The 14,553-nt window shown below is 57.0% G+C and overlaps 1 protein-coding gene across 1 annotated transcript in view; it reads left to right on the top strand.

Annotated features, from left to right (window-relative positions):
* The window catches only part of LOC100224348 (fibrillin-2), a 71,583-nt gene extending 57,558 nt beyond the window's left edge, over positions 1-14,025 (top strand). Inside the window, exons 47-64 of the mRNA XM_072919490.1 lie at positions 623-742; positions 992-1,117; positions 1,199-1,351; positions 1,780-1,845; positions 2,093-2,218; positions 2,456-2,575; positions 3,007-3,129; positions 3,562-3,693; positions 4,819-4,944; positions 5,433-5,639; positions 6,292-6,417; positions 6,959-7,081; positions 7,508-7,624; positions 8,030-8,158; positions 8,455-8,574; positions 9,263-9,494; positions 9,799-9,967; positions 10,914-14,025. Of these exons, the coding sequence (XP_072775591.1) occupies positions 623-742; positions 992-1,117; positions 1,199-1,351; positions 1,780-1,845; positions 2,093-2,218; positions 2,456-2,575; positions 3,007-3,129; positions 3,562-3,693; positions 4,819-4,944; positions 5,433-5,639; positions 6,292-6,417; positions 6,959-7,081; positions 7,508-7,624; positions 8,030-8,158; positions 8,455-8,574; positions 9,263-9,494; positions 9,799-9,967; positions 10,914-11,288 (2,690 nt within the window). The 3' untranslated portion in view covers positions 11,289-14,025. The remainder of the gene's footprint in view (positions 1-622; positions 743-991; positions 1,118-1,198; positions 1,352-1,779; positions 1,846-2,092; positions 2,219-2,455; positions 2,576-3,006; positions 3,130-3,561; positions 3,694-4,818; positions 4,945-5,432; positions 5,640-6,291; positions 6,418-6,958; positions 7,082-7,507; positions 7,625-8,029; positions 8,159-8,454; positions 8,575-9,262; positions 9,495-9,798; positions 9,968-10,913) is intronic.
* Positions 14,026-14,553: the final 528 nt, after the last annotated feature.

A 14,553-nucleotide genomic window follows, 5' to 3' on the forward strand; every position in this document is an offset into this window, starting at 1 on the left:
TCCCCTGGAGGCAAAGCCTGCTTGATGTTCCCCCCTCTCAGCCCCTGAATTATCAGGGTAGCCCAGAGATCCGAGGATTTGAGGGGAGGAATATCAGGAGATGGCAAAGATTTCCAAAAGAGGCTCTGACCCCGATGTGTGTTGGTTCAGCTCTCTTTATTCTGTGATGTCCATGGGGAGAGCGGGGCAAAGAGGATGAACAGGAAATGTCAGGGGTTTATCCAGGCTCTGGACAGGGTGGGCTTCTCTGGATCTCCACCAACCCCGTCAGGGCAGAAAGGAGGGTCCAGGGGTATCCTGATCATAGTCACAGGGGTCCCAGGGAACGGGGCACAGAGTGCCCATGAGCTCAGTGTAACAGCTGCTGATTGAAATGCCCACGGAGAGCTGGCCTGGCCCCTCCCTGCCTCCATCTCCCTCCAGGCCTGTCCTCTCCGTGTGCCGGGTCCTGCAGGCATGGGAGAAACGTCCTGCCCATGCCCTAAAGTCGTGCCAGGGGTGCCCTGGGAACCATCCTGGAAATATTTCCCCTGTCACCTTTGGGGCAAGGCAGGGCCTGGTGCACCCCCAGGTGCTCAGAGCAGAGCCCAGACCCCATCCCCGGCTGTTTTCCCCTCTCCAGACATCAACGAGTGCGTGAGCCTGCCCGGGACCTGCTCCCCGGGCACCTGCCAGAACCTGGAGGGCTCCTTCCGCTGCATCTGCCCCCCTGGCTACGAGGTGCAGAACGACAACTGCATCGGTGAGGCCACCTCCATGCCCCCCGTTCCCTCACAGCCCCCACACAGCCCAACCCGTCCTTCCCTCCAGGGGCATCAGCACCCCCAAATCCCTGCTGGGAGCCAGGCGAGCCCAGCTCCGCTGGCCCCGGAGGCTCGGGGGTGCTGCTGTGCCCGTTCTCCCTGCGGGAGGGTCGTGGGGTGGGGCAGGGGTGGTGCCCACCCCCCTCACCTGTTCTGATGACCCCTGGCTGTGTCCCTGCTGCTCCCAGACATCAACGAGTGCGAGGAGGAGCCCAACATCTGCCTCTTTGGGACGTGCACCAACACCCCCGGCAGCTTCCAGTGCGTGTGTCCCCCGGGCTTCGTGCTGTCCGACAACGGCCGCCGCTGCTTCGGTCAGTGCAGCCCTCCTGGGCGGGAGGGAGCAGAATTCCCGGGAGTCTCCCTGACCTTGGCACGTCCCCATCCTCCCCCAGACACTCGCCAGAGCTTCTGCTTCACTCGCTTCGACAACGGGAAGTGCTCCGTGCCCAAGGCCTTCAACACCACCAAGGCTCGGTGCTGCTGCAGCAAAATGCCCGGGGAGGGATGGGGAGACCCCTGCGAGCTGTGCCCGCAGGAGGGGAACGGTAGGAACGGGACAGGGGTGGGGGTGTCCCTGTGGAGAGGTGGGGGTGTCCCCATGGGAGAGAGATGGGTGTGTCCCCATGGAGAGATGGGTGTGCCCCATGGAGAGATGCGTGTGTCCCCATGGAGAGATGGGTGTGTCCCCATGGAGAGATGCGTGTGTCCCCATGGAGAGATGGGTGTGCCCCATGGAGAGATGGGTGTGTCCCCATGGAGGGATGGGTGCGCCCCATGGAGAGATGGGTGTCCCCATGAGAGAGGGATGGGTGTGCCCCATGGAGAGATGGGTGTGTCCCCACGGTAGTTCCAGAAGCTTCCAAAGCCCATTTCAGCTGCTGGGAGCAGAATCCTTGCAGCACATCCCACTTTCCTGCTCTTTTCATTCCCACTTTCCTGCTCTTTTCATTCCCACTTTCCTGCTCTTTTCCAGTTGCCTTCCAGGAGCTGTGTCCGTATGGCCATGGGGCCATCCCAGGCCCGGGTGACACCAGGGAAGGTGAGGCTGCCCCGATGGCTGAGCAGAAGTTTGTGCTGGGGGTTGTTGCCTGGCAGTGACCAGACCTGGCTGCTGAGGGCAGGGTGGGATCCTGGGGGGACACAGGGCTGGGCACCCCCAAACTGCTGCACAGGGATTCATCCCTCAGCTCTGGAGAGGGAACACCTGAAAGGGCCAGGATCCCCTGAGCATCCCCTGGCAGTGCTGAGGGGACAGGGCTGTTTGAAGCTTCATTTTCCATTTCCAGACGTGAACGAGTGCTCGGAGAACCTGGGGGTGTGCATCAACGGCGCCTGCATCAACACCGACGGCTCCTTCCGCTGCGAGTGCCCCTTTGGCTACAACCTGGACTACACCGGGGTCAACTGCGTGGGTGAGGCTCTGGGAGGGGTCTGTGGGGGTGCCCTGCTCCCTCCTGCTCCGTCCCCCTCGCTCCAGAGGGGATGGATCAGTGTGTGCATGTACAGGGAGGGAATCGCTGCTCCCCCACCCTTTCCCTTCCATCCCAGCTCTGCTGGGACACTTGGAGTGCTCTGATGCAAGAGCCCAGCCCAGCCCTTCCCCATCCTCCTCCTCCTCCTCCTCCTCCTCATGCTGCTGTGTTCCCCAGACACGGACGAGTGCTCCATTGGCAATCCCTGTGGGAATGGCACCTGCACCAACGTGGTGGGAGGCTTCGAGTGCGCTTGCGACGAGGGCTTTGAGCCAGGGCCCATGATGACCTGTGAAGGTAATGACCTGGGGGACAGCCCCTCGATTGCCACCACGCTGGGCTCTGTGGGACCCCCTGGGCCAGCCCCTCGATTGCCACCACGCTGGGCTCCGTGGCATCCCCTGGTCCCTGCCTCGACCAGCCCCCCATGGACGGTGTGGAAAAGCTGGATGAGGCTCCTCTCCACCCTGGGCTCCTTCAGCTCCCTCTGGAGCCCAGGAGGAGGCCTGGAGCTCTGGATGAGCTGCCTCCTCAAGGCCCAGCAGCCCATTCCCACCAAAGCTGCTGGGACACCAGGGGTCTGTCCCTCTGCTGTCCCTCCCACAGCAGGAGGCTTTGGTGGAACAAAGCTCTCGTGGGTTGGATGCCCAGGGAGGGTGGATGTGCCCTGGGGAGCTCCTGCCCCTGCTGAGGGCATCCAGGTGAGTTCTGTCCTCTCCTCCCTGCAGACATCAACGAGTGCTCCCTGAACCCCCTGCTCTGCGCCTTCCGCTGCATCAACACCTTCGGCTCCTACGAGTGCACCTGCCCCTCTGGGTACGCCCTGCGGGAGGACAGGAGGATGTGCAGAGGTAAAACCCCTTCTGCAGCCAGCAGGGCATGGCCCAAACTGTCCCCAGCCCCTGCACAGGGAAGGGGGGAATTCTGTGCTGGCGTTTCTCAGCATCACCCTCCTCAGTGTCCTGCTGGTAGGACAGGATTGCTCCCTGGGAGGGTGGGGAGGTTTCCCAGAGCAGCTGTGGCTGCCCCTGGATCCCTGGCAGTGCCCAAGGCCAGGCTGGACAGGGCTTGGAGTGACCTGGGACAGTGGAAGGTGTCTCTGCCGTGGCAGGGGTGGGATGGGATGAGTTTCAAAGTCCCTTCCAGCCCAACTAATTCCATGACATTTTTTAACTTGTGTGGCAGCCAGCCTGGCCTGAGGCTGCAGGGGTGGATGGGGCAGTGCAGGGGTGGCAGAGCTGGGCTGGCAGGGCTGGCAGGGGCTCTGATGGGTCTCATTGCAGATCTGGATGAGTGTGCAGAGGGGCTGCACGACTGCGAGTCCCGGGGGATGCTCTGCAAGAACCTCATCGGCACCTTCATGTGCATCTGCCCTCCTGGCATGCAGCGCCGGCCCGATGGCGAGGGGTGCACAGGTACCTGGGCAGCCTGGGGCATTCCTGGGGCACAGACAGGAATGTTCCTGTCTGAGGGACCATCCAGGGAGCTGTGCTTTACATCCTTCTTTGCTTTACATCCTTCTTTGCTTTACATCCTTCTTTGCTTTACATCCTTCTTTGCTTTACATCCTTCTTTGCTTTACATCCTTCTTTGCTTTACATCCTTCTTTGCTTTACATCCTCAGGCTTCTCCCTGGGCTTCCCCACATGTCACAACTTCCTGAGTGTCCCAAAAGGACACACAAAACCTCTGTCCATCCCTGCACCCGTGTGCCACCCCCAGAGGTGACACAGCCCTGGGCCACGTGTCCTTGCCTTTGAGTTTTCCTGAGTGTTCCAAGCTGCTTTTGGAATGGGTGGGAATGAACAACCCAGAGCTGCACAGGATAGAGACGGCTCCAATCCAATCCAATCCAATCCAATCCAATCCAATCCAATCCAATCCAATCCAATCCAATCCCATCCCAGCAGCAGCTGGAGTGTTGGAACCCCGGCCTGGTTTGGGGGTTCTGTGTGGTGGAAAAGTCTCTCCTCCAAGCCGAGCTTCCAAAGAAAACTCCGCAGCCTCTTGTTGTTCGGTCTCAAGGCAGTTTATTGCAAGTTATCTAAAATATTTTCTCCTCTGGCTGCTGTGGTTTGCTCAGCAGCTCAGGCAGAGGCACACACACTCCCTGACACCCTCTCTGATTGCTGTCTTCTTCTTCCCTCTACTTTGTAACTATTTCTACTCTAATATCTAAATTTTTGTGACTTCTTGTTCTTCCTGCAAGGTTGGTAAATCATTCCATGGCTCAAACCCAAAATCACAGCTGTTTCCAGCTGCCTGCCAGGGTCTCAAATGCTTCTGACCAGGGCCTGGAACCTCCAAAAATGTCTGAGGGACATTTTGAGTTCCAACCCTGGAGCACGGGCAAGCCAGGGAGGCTGAATTCCGGCCACCCTGCTCCGCTGAGGTCTGGCACGGGTGGATGTTTTCCCCAGGGCAGGCGGAGATTCCTCCAAAGACACGGAAGGGATCCTGAGGGGCTCAGCCCAAAGGGAGGGAAAGCTGGGGAGGTTTGTGCCTGGCCTGAGCAGGGCTGTGTGTGTGCCCCCTGGCAGATGAGAACGAGTGCCGGACCAAGCCGGGGATCTGCGCCAACGGGCGCTGCGTGAACACGGCGGGCAGTTACCGCTGCGACTGCAACGAAGGCTTCCAAGTCAGCCCCTCGGGCACGGAGTGCATCGGTAATGCTGGCCTGGGCAGCTCTGGGCTTGCATTTTGGGGCTTAATGTTAAGGAATCCCTCTGGCCTTTCTGAGGTTTAAGGATGGCAGAGCAGGTCTGTGAGGTCAGAGGGGCTCAGAGAGTGGGAAGGGACTTGGGACAAGGACACAGGGAATGGTTTCCTGCTGATGGATGGGATATCGGGGAGGAATTGGTCCCTGGGAGGGTGGGGAGGGTGCCCAGAGAAGCTGTAGCTGCCCGTGGATCCCTGGAAATGTCCAAGGCAGGTTGGATGAGGCTTGGAGCACCTGGGACAGCGGGAGGTGTCCCTGCCATGGCAGGGATGGCACTGGGTGGGTTTAAAGCCCCTCCAACCCAAACCCCTCTGGGATCTGCTCCTGAGCAGAAAAGTTGTCAGACCATCACCTTTATCCAAACCCCCTGCTCCATTCCCCGCTGGTGCTGGCACTGCCTCAGGAGCCAGATTTGTGTCCCCTCTCTGTGCCCAGACACCCGCCAGGGCTTCTGCTTCACGGAGGTGCTGCAGACCATGTGCCAGATGTCCTCCACCAACCGCAACCTGGTCACCAAGTCCGAGTGCTGCTGCAACAGCGGGCGCAGCTGGGGCCCCCAGTGCGAGCTCTGCCCCCTGCCTGGCACTGCCCACTACAAGAAGATGTGTCCCCACGGCCCCGGGTACTCCACGGATGGCAGAGGTGAGTGGGGCAGGGCTGGGCACAGGGAGAATCCCCCCGAGCAGACAAAGAGCCTCTGCAGTGCTCCCTGGCTCTCTGGGAGAATCCAGCCTGCCCTGGTGTCATGGGGTGAGACCAGCCCTGCCTTAGCCTTGGGTTTTTGGCTTAATTTTAAGGAATCCCTCTCTGGCCTTTTGAGGTTTAAGGATGGCAGATCGGGTCTATTACAGAATGAGTTGTTTATTTTAAAAAGGAGATAAAAGATCTTAATCAGAATTACATATTACACGATGTAATACATTTTATTACACCGTTTATTTATTACATTTTACGGTGTAAAATGGAAAGAACTGCTGGTAGGTGACAGCAGAACATAAACTGTGCAGATATCAAGGCGTTACAGCTGGCAAAAGAAATAGGATTGATCAGGAGCCAAATGTGGCTTAGCATGGAAATGATGATAATTTTACAGAGTCCTTCACTCAGTCCTTCTTCAGTGGGGAGAAGCCCCACACCTCTCCAGGGAATATACAGAGATTCCTGCTTTGTGAAAGCTCAGCCAGAAATCCAGTTTATCTTCCCAGCTCCCACTTTAGCAGGGGGATGTTTATCGGCACGAGATGTGTGAATTATCTGATAACAACCACCAGATAAGCTTTTCTCTCCTCCACAGACATCGATGAGTGCAAGGTGCTGCCCAACCTGTGCAGGAACGGGCAGTGCATCAACAGCATCGGCTCCTTCCGCTGCCACTGCCGGCTGGGCTACACCCCGGACATCACGGGCACGGCGTGCCAGGGTGAGCCAGCCTCCCCCCTGCACTATGCTTCGACCCCTAATCGTCTGCCCTCTCTATGCTGAATAATAAGTTTTGCACCTTTAAGACTTGTAAGCGGTCACTAGACTCAAATCCATTCAACTAACCCTAAGCATTGCAAAAAAAACCCAAAAAACTCCAACCAAAACTCTGCCTCTATACTAATTCATTATTAATAACCAATACTCTATAAAAATAATCTGTTTTTATCTATCTATCTATAAAAAAATAATCTGTTTTTATCTATCTATTACTCTATTAAAAAAATTTAAACTAATTAACAGCATTAAAAAAACCAATTTAAACTACTAATAAATAAAAAAACATTACTACCAAAATAAAAAACCTACCTATAAAAATTCACTATATAAATACCCATATCCCCAAAAACAAAACCAATAAGAAACTGCCAAAACAATCGACAAATAAATCAAACTACAAAAATAAAAATATGAAAAAGAAGCTTAAATTAGTGGAGGGGACCCAGCAGCACAACCTGATGTGTTTTGTCCCTGGAGTGCAGATCTGGATGAGTGCAACCAGTCCCCAAAGCCCTGCAACTTCATCTGCAAGAACACCGAGGGCAGCTACCAGTGCTCCTGCCCCCGGGGCTACATCCTGCAGGAGGATGGCAAAATCTGCAAAGGTAGGAGGAGGAGCAGGGGGACAGGGGACAGGGCAGCCAGACACAAAAAATGTCAGCAGAAGGATGTGGGGAAAGGGCTGATGTGTGAGGGTTTCACCCTTCCACGCTCCAGGCGTGGCTCATCAGGGTAAAAAATGCTCCTGGGATTTGTGACCTGCAGGGGAACATCCCTGCGTGGATATTCCCAGCTCAGTCAGAGAGAAAAAGAGGAAGATTTTTTTTACAGGCTTAGCCTGGCAGAAATATTTCTCTTTTTCTCTCTGACTGAACTGAGAATATCACATCCCTGCATCTTCTGGATGTGTCTGTGCTACCCTGAGGTGGGGACAGGTTTGTCCTTCCCCTGTGAGAACTTCAGGGGTGCTGCTGCTGTGCAGCCACAGGGACACCGAGGGATAACCTGAGACCTTTTCCTCATTCCTCCAGACTTGGATGAGTGTTCCACCAAGCAGCACAACTGCCAGTTCCTCTGTGTCAACGTCATCGGGGGCTTCAACTGCAAGTGCCCCCCTGGCTTCACCCAGCACCACTCGTCCTGCATTGGTGAGTGCAGAATTCCTGCCCGGCACATTCCCACGGAGCAGCTCTGGCTCACGAGAGGCTTCCCAGCCCCCAGAGTCCCCAAACTGAAGTCCTGCCCCTCTCCAGTCACCCTGGCAGTGTTTGCATTGTCCCTCTGCTGCTCAGCCTGGGCTCTGCCCAACACCTGAGGTGGCCACAGGGCCAGGGATGGGTTTGCAGGTGGCCAGGGATGGATTTCCAGGTGTCCAGAAGTGTATTTCCAGGTGGTCAGGGATGGGTTTGCAGGTGGTCAGGGATGGATTTGCAAGTGGCCAGGGATGGATTTCCAGGTGACCAGGGATGGACCCTCAGATGGTCAGGGATGGATTTCCAGGTGGCCAGGGATGGATTTCCAGATGGCCACAGAGCCCTCCTGATGTTTTGCAGACAACAACGAGTGCACGGCTCAGCCCTCCCTGTGTGGAGCCAAGGGGCAGTGCCTGAACACCCCGGGCAGCTACAACTGCGAGTGCCAGAAGGGATTTTCCCTGGACAGCTCCGGGGTCAACTGCGAAGGTGGGGAGGAACCCTGAGGTTCTCTGAAGAGCCTCAGTCCAGATGGGAGCTCAAGGAGTGTTTGGACAACGCTCTCGGGGACGGGGTGGGGTTGTTGGGGGGTCTGGGCAGGGCTGGGGGTTGGACTTGGGTGATCCTTGGGGAAGGGAATGGTGCCGTATTCCAGCAGGAATCCTGCAGAGCCAGGATGAGGCACAGGAGCAGCCTGGAGGGTGCCAGGCGGGTCCCTGAGCCCGCAGCAGGGCCAGGGGACAGTGTGACAGTGTCTCAGCCCCCTGTGTGTCCCTTGGCTGCAGATGTGGACGAGTGTGACGGGAACCACCGGTGCCAGCACGGCTGCCAGAACGTGCTCGGGGGCTACCGCTGCGGCTGCCCCCAGGGCTACGTGCAGCACTACCAGTGGAACCAGTGCGTGGGTGAGTGGGGGGACACGCCTGGGGGGGTGTCCTGTACCTGTGGGGTGCATTCTGTACCTGTGGGAGGGATCTTTGTGGGATGATCTACCTGTGGGATGTGTTCTGTGGAGTGTATCCTGTACCTGTGGGAGTTGTCCCATACATGTACCTGTGGGGTGTATCCTGTACCCATGGAATGCACTCTGTACCTATGGGGTGCACCCTGTACCTGTGGGGTGCCTCCTGTACCTATGGGGTGCCTCCTGTACCTGTGGGGCGCATTCTGTACCTATGGGATGTATCCTGTACCCATGGAATGCATTCTGCACCCATGGAATGCACCCTGTACCTGTGGGGTGCACCCTGTACCTGTGGGGTGCACCCTGTACCTGTGGGGTGTATCCTGTACCCATGGAATGCACCCTGTACCTGTGGGGTGCCTCCTGTACCTGTGGGGTGCACCCTGTACCTATGGGGTGCCCCCTGTACCTATGGGGTGCCTCCTGTACCTGTGGGGTGCACCCTGTACCTGTGGGGTGCACCCTGTACCTATGGGGTGCACCCTGTACCTATGGGGTGCACCCTGTACCTATGGGGTGCACCCTGTACCTATGGGGTGCCTCCTGTACCCACGGGAGTTACCCTGTACCCATGGTGGGGCACCCCCTGGCTCGGTGGCTCCCTTGCACCATTCCCTGGTTCCGTGCAGATGAGAACGAGTGCTCCAGCCCCTCCGCCTGCGGCTCTGCCTCCTGCTACAACACCCTGGGCAGCTTCAAGTGCGTCTGTCCCTCGGGCTTCGACTTCGACCAGGCCTTCGGGGGCTGCCAGGACGTGGACGAGTGCTCGGCCGGGGGCAGCCCCTGCAGCTACGGCTGCTCCAACACGGACGGGGGGTACCTGTGCGGCTGCCCCGGGGGCTACTTCCGAGCAGGACAGGGGTAAGGAGTGCCCGGAGGGGCCTTCCCTGCGGGAATTGTGGGGGGATGTGGGACAAGGAGCCCTCAGCTTCTCCTCACCCGCCCCAAGAGCATCGCCTGCCTCTCGTCCCTGATCCCAGGTGTGCTGTAGGTACACCCAGTGGATTAATTAATCCGTTAATTAATGAAATCGCCTGGTTGTGGTCTCTCTTGGGCACGTCCTCTGCCACGCCCATGCGTGTTTCCCACCCGGAGAACCCGGCAGGATGATGTTTGCCTTGCGTCCGTGGCTCTGAGCCGCCTCTCTCTGCTCTTCTGCCACCAGCCACTGCATTTCTGGCTTGGGATTTGGGAAGGGTCCCTACCTGCCCGCGCCCCAGGAGGAGGATGAGGACAACCTGCTGTCCCCCGAGACCTGCTACGAGTGCAAGATCAACGGGTACCCCAAGAGGGGCCGGCAGCGGCGCAGCGTCAACGGCACGGAGAGGCACCAGGTGAGACAGCCAGGGCATCCTGGAGGGGCTGGAGCGAGGCAGGAGCTGCATCCCTTCAGGAATAGAGGCCTGGAGTGGATCCCATTCCCTCAGTCCGGGCAGAGCCAGCAGCTCATCCGTATCTGCCCAGGTTTGGCATCCCCAAACCCTTCCTGTGAAACCACGGAATAAAGCCCACGTTTCCCATCCCTGCAAGTGTCCAAGGCCAGGCTGGACAGGGCTTGGGGCAGCCTTGGATAGTGGGAGGTGTCCCAAGGGGCTGGAACAAGACTTTTCAAGATCCCTTTCAACCCAAACCATTCCGTGGTGCTGCTCCTCTGGGGGAGTTCTGGCCTCTGTCCAAAACTCTCCTGGGAAATTCACAGCCCTGGGCAGGAGAGATCATTTTAGGGCTTGGAAGGAGAATGGTCCTGAAGTTATGGACCTTCCTGGGGATGTGGGCTGTGTGCTGGGATTCAGTGCCACCAGAACACCAAGAAACCCAAAGCTGTCATTTCTCAACGTTGATTTGTGTAGTTTCCCCCCCTCTACGCAGCCCCCCAAAGAATCCGACCAGCTCAGAGATAAGGGGGCTGTGAGGGGAGGAATACCAGGAGAGGGATAAATATTCAAAAGAGGCTCTTACCCCAAGGTATTGGTACAGCTCTCTTTATTCTGTGGTGTCCATGGGAGAGCGGGGCAAAAAGAGAGAGAACAGGAAATCTCAGGGGTCTATATAGGTTTTGGACAGGGTGGGCTTCCCTGGCTCTCCACCAACCCCGTTGGGGCAGGAAGGAGGATCCAGGGTTATCCTGATCAGAGTCACAGGGTCCTGGGGAAGGGGGCACAGGGTGCCCATGAGCTCACCGTAACAGATTTGGGGCTGAATTTCCCTAAACCAAAACCCACCTTCCCCTACTCTGAGCTTTCCCTGCCCTCCCTGAATCCACCGGCTGCTCCTTGGCAGGACCAGGCCGTGAACTTGGCCAGCATGGACGTGGAGGCGCCGCTGTCCATGGCCCTGAACCTGTCGGAGCTGGCCCACAAGGAGCACATCCTGGAGCTGCTGCCGGCCGTGGAGCCGCTGGAGAACCGCGTGCGCTACGCCATCGCCCAGGGCAATGAGGAGGGGCTGTTCCGCATCCACCACAAGGAGGGGCTCAGCTTCCTGCACCTGGGCCGCAAGAAAATCCTGCCGGGCACCTACCTGCTGGAGATCGTCAGCGTGGCCCTGCCCCGCCGGCGGGAACTGCACAAACTCGAGGCCAACAACCACCTCGACTACTTGGCGGGGGAGCTGGGCCAGGCACTGAGGATGAAGCTGCAGCTCCAGCTCTACTAAAGCCACCAGAGACCCCCCCCAGTCCCACCCGACAGCGCAGCCCTGCCCCTCGCCACCCACCCTGGGAACAACGGGCTCCTCTCCTGCCACCGCCACCGCCACCGCCGGGACACCGTGGGGAATGTCCCTGTGGGATCAGTCACCACCAGGACAGCCATGGGGATGTCCCTGTGGGATCAGCCACCACCAGGACAGCCATGGGATCAGCACCCAGCCATGGGAATGTCCCTGTGGGATCAGCCACCACCAGGACAGCCACGGGAATGTCCCTGTGGGATCAGCCACCACCAGGACAGCCACGGGAATGTTCCTGTGGGATCAGCCACCACCAGGACATCCATGGGATCAGCACCCAGCCATGGGAATGTCCCTGTGGGGCCAGCCACCAGCTGTGGGGATGTCCCTGTGGGATCAGCCACCAGCCGTGGGGATGTCCCTGTGGGATCAGCCACCAGCCATGAGAATGTCCCTGTGGGATCAGCCACCAGCCACGGGGATGTCCCTGTGGGATCAGCACCTCTGGGGGTGCCTGAGCCGATCCCAAAAGGACCAAGCCCAAGCCACAGCTCACGGAGCTCCCAAAAGCCAAATATTTCAAGCTCCTGAGCAGGGACTCCCTCTGCTCCCCTCATCCCGTTCTCCATGGCCACATCCCAGGGAAGGTGAGGGGGGCTGGGGGCAGCTTTAGGGGCAGCTGTGGCTCTGTCTGGTGTCTGTGCATTTCCTGCTCCTCCTTTACTTCTGCAGGTTCCTGGTGCTGCAGGAACATCCCATCCCTGGCTTGTCTGAGCTCTGTTTCCCCGTCTTCTCCATGGCACCTGGGCCTTCCAGGAGTCCTCTGATCTTTTTGGGGACCCCTCTGTCAAACAGAAAAGGCCACCCTGAGCAAAGGGACAATCCAGGTTGTCCCCTCCCACCCCAAAGCCGCGGGCAGGAGGGGAGGCAGGGACATCCAGGATTTCCTTTGGCACAGAATCCTCGACTTGGGGTCACCCTGTCTGTGATCCCCCAGCCAGGAGCAGCTCTGGGAAAGGGGGGCTGGGGGTCCCTCCCCTCGGCAGCCCGGTGACCCCAAGGTGACAGCCCCGATGGGCGTTTCTGTGGTTAGCACAGACCAAAGGCACTGAAAAGAGGGTGGAAAATCGGGATGGAGTGGCTGGAGGGCTCCGGGCTGCCCCCAATTCCCTGTGCAGCCCCTTCCCCTCCTCCCTGTCCCCGCTGATCCCGGCAGGGCCATTCCCTTTGTGCAAATACTTCACCCTGCTCATTCCCCGGATAAAACGTGCTGATTAATTCCTGGGACAAACAGTGCTGATTCCCGGGATAAAGGTGCTGATTCCTGGGATAAAAATATGCTCATTCTCGGGTTAAAAGATGCTCATTCCTAGGATAAAAAGTCTTCATTCCTGGGATAAAAGGTGCTCATTCCCGGGATAAAAGGTGCTCATTCCCAAGATAAAAGGTGCTTATTCCCGGGACAAAAAGTGCTGATTCCCGGGATAAAAAGTGCTCATTCCCGGGATAAAAGATGCTCATTCCCAGGATAAAAAGTCTTTCATTCCAGAGATAAAAGGTGCTCATTCCCGGGATAAAAAGTGCTGATTCCTGGGATAAAAGGTGCTCATTCCCGGGATAAAAGATGCTCATTCCTGGGATAAAAGGTGCTCATTCACGGGATAAAAAGTGCTGATTCCCGGGATAAAAGATGCTCATTCCCAAGATAAAAGGTGCTCATTCCCGGGATAAAAGGTGCTCATTCCCAGGATAAAAAGTCTTTCATTCCCGGGATAAAAGGTGCTTATTCCCGGGATAAAAGATGCTCATTCCCGGGATAAAAGATGCTCATTCCCGGGATAAAAAGTCTTTCATTCCGGGATAAAAGGTGCTCATTCCCGGGATAAAAGGTGCTCATTCCCACGGAACTGCCTCATCCCCAGGCCCGAGGAGCTCCAGCTCGGGAGCTGCTGCTGGTTCCAGGCAGCGTTCTGCACTGTGTCCATCCACCCTCCCATATTTATGGAGAACCACCAAAGCGATGCTCGCTCGGTGCTGTCAGGAGTGCATTTTCCTGTAGCTTTACATTTTCTTTTGGAGGGGTGGGAATTTCTCCTGGTTCGGGGTGGGGGATGTGTGTGTTTACTGTATCGGGGCTCCAGGCAAACTTGAAAACTCTTCAAAGCAGCTCCAGACTCTGGATTTTACAAGAGTCCCAGAGCTTGTGACAGGATGGGTGGCCTGATGTTTGGGATTGGTTTTTTTTGGTTGATTTTTTGTTTTTGTTTTTGTTTTGGTTTTTTTTTGGTTGATTTTTTTTTAATTATTATTTTTTCCAACAGGTGCTTTTTTAAAAAAACAAAAAATTCAAAAAGTATTATTAATAATAATAATAAATTAGCAGAGCTGGGTTTGTGTGCGTGTGTTGAGCCAAATCTCAAAGCTCAAGGTTTCCTCTCCTCCTCTCTGGTGTGATGTTTTGGTTTGGTTTTTTGGATTGGTTTTTTTTTGTTTGTTTGTTTGGTTAGGTTTTTGGTTTGGTTTTTTTTGTTTTGGTTTGGTTTTTTTGGTTTTGTTTTTTTTTAATATGCTTTATATTGACATTTCTTGCTGGTTGGTTTTTTTGGGGGGAAGTGTTGAAACCCCAAACCTGTGCCCCTTGTCCCGCACAGAGAGGTGGCTCTTTGTGGAATTCCTTTTTTGTATCAGAAGCAACGGCAACAATAAAATTATTTTGGGTTAAGTGGGGCTGTGTCTTTATGTGAGCACAGACTTGGCGGGGGGGACAGGGCCCTTCCAGCTCCAACCTGGAGCTTTTGGAGCCAGAATTGGGATTGTCCAGCCTGGGGAAGCTCCAGGGAGAGCTCGGAGCCCCTGGCAGGGCCTGGAGGGGCTCCAGGAGAGCTGCAGAGGGACTGGGGACAGGGATGGACACAGGGAATGGCTTCAGAGTGGAACGGGGAATTTGGCTGGGATTTTGGGATGGGATTTTGGGATGGAATTCCCGGAGCAGCTGGGGCTGCCCCTGGATCCCTGGCAGTGCCCAGGGCCAGGCTGGAGCAGGGGGGGACAGCGGGAGGTGACCCTGCCATGGCAGGGCTGGCACTGGGTGGGCAGGGCCGGCTCGGGCCGATGGAGTCCGGCCCGGACGCTCCTTCCAGGCCGATATTCCCGGTTTTAGGAAGCTCTTCCCGCTTGCCAGAGCAGACGGAGCCCGGTGCCAGCAGAGGGCGGGCGGGACTGCGGCACCCGCGGCCGGAGGGAGCGGGAC

Source organism: Taeniopygia guttata, chromosome 28 (assembly GCF_048771995.1).
Source record: "Taeniopygia guttata chromosome 28, bTaeGut7.mat, whole genome shotgun sequence".
NCBI lineage: Eukaryota > Metazoa > Chordata > Aves > Passeriformes > Estrildidae > Taeniopygia > Taeniopygia guttata.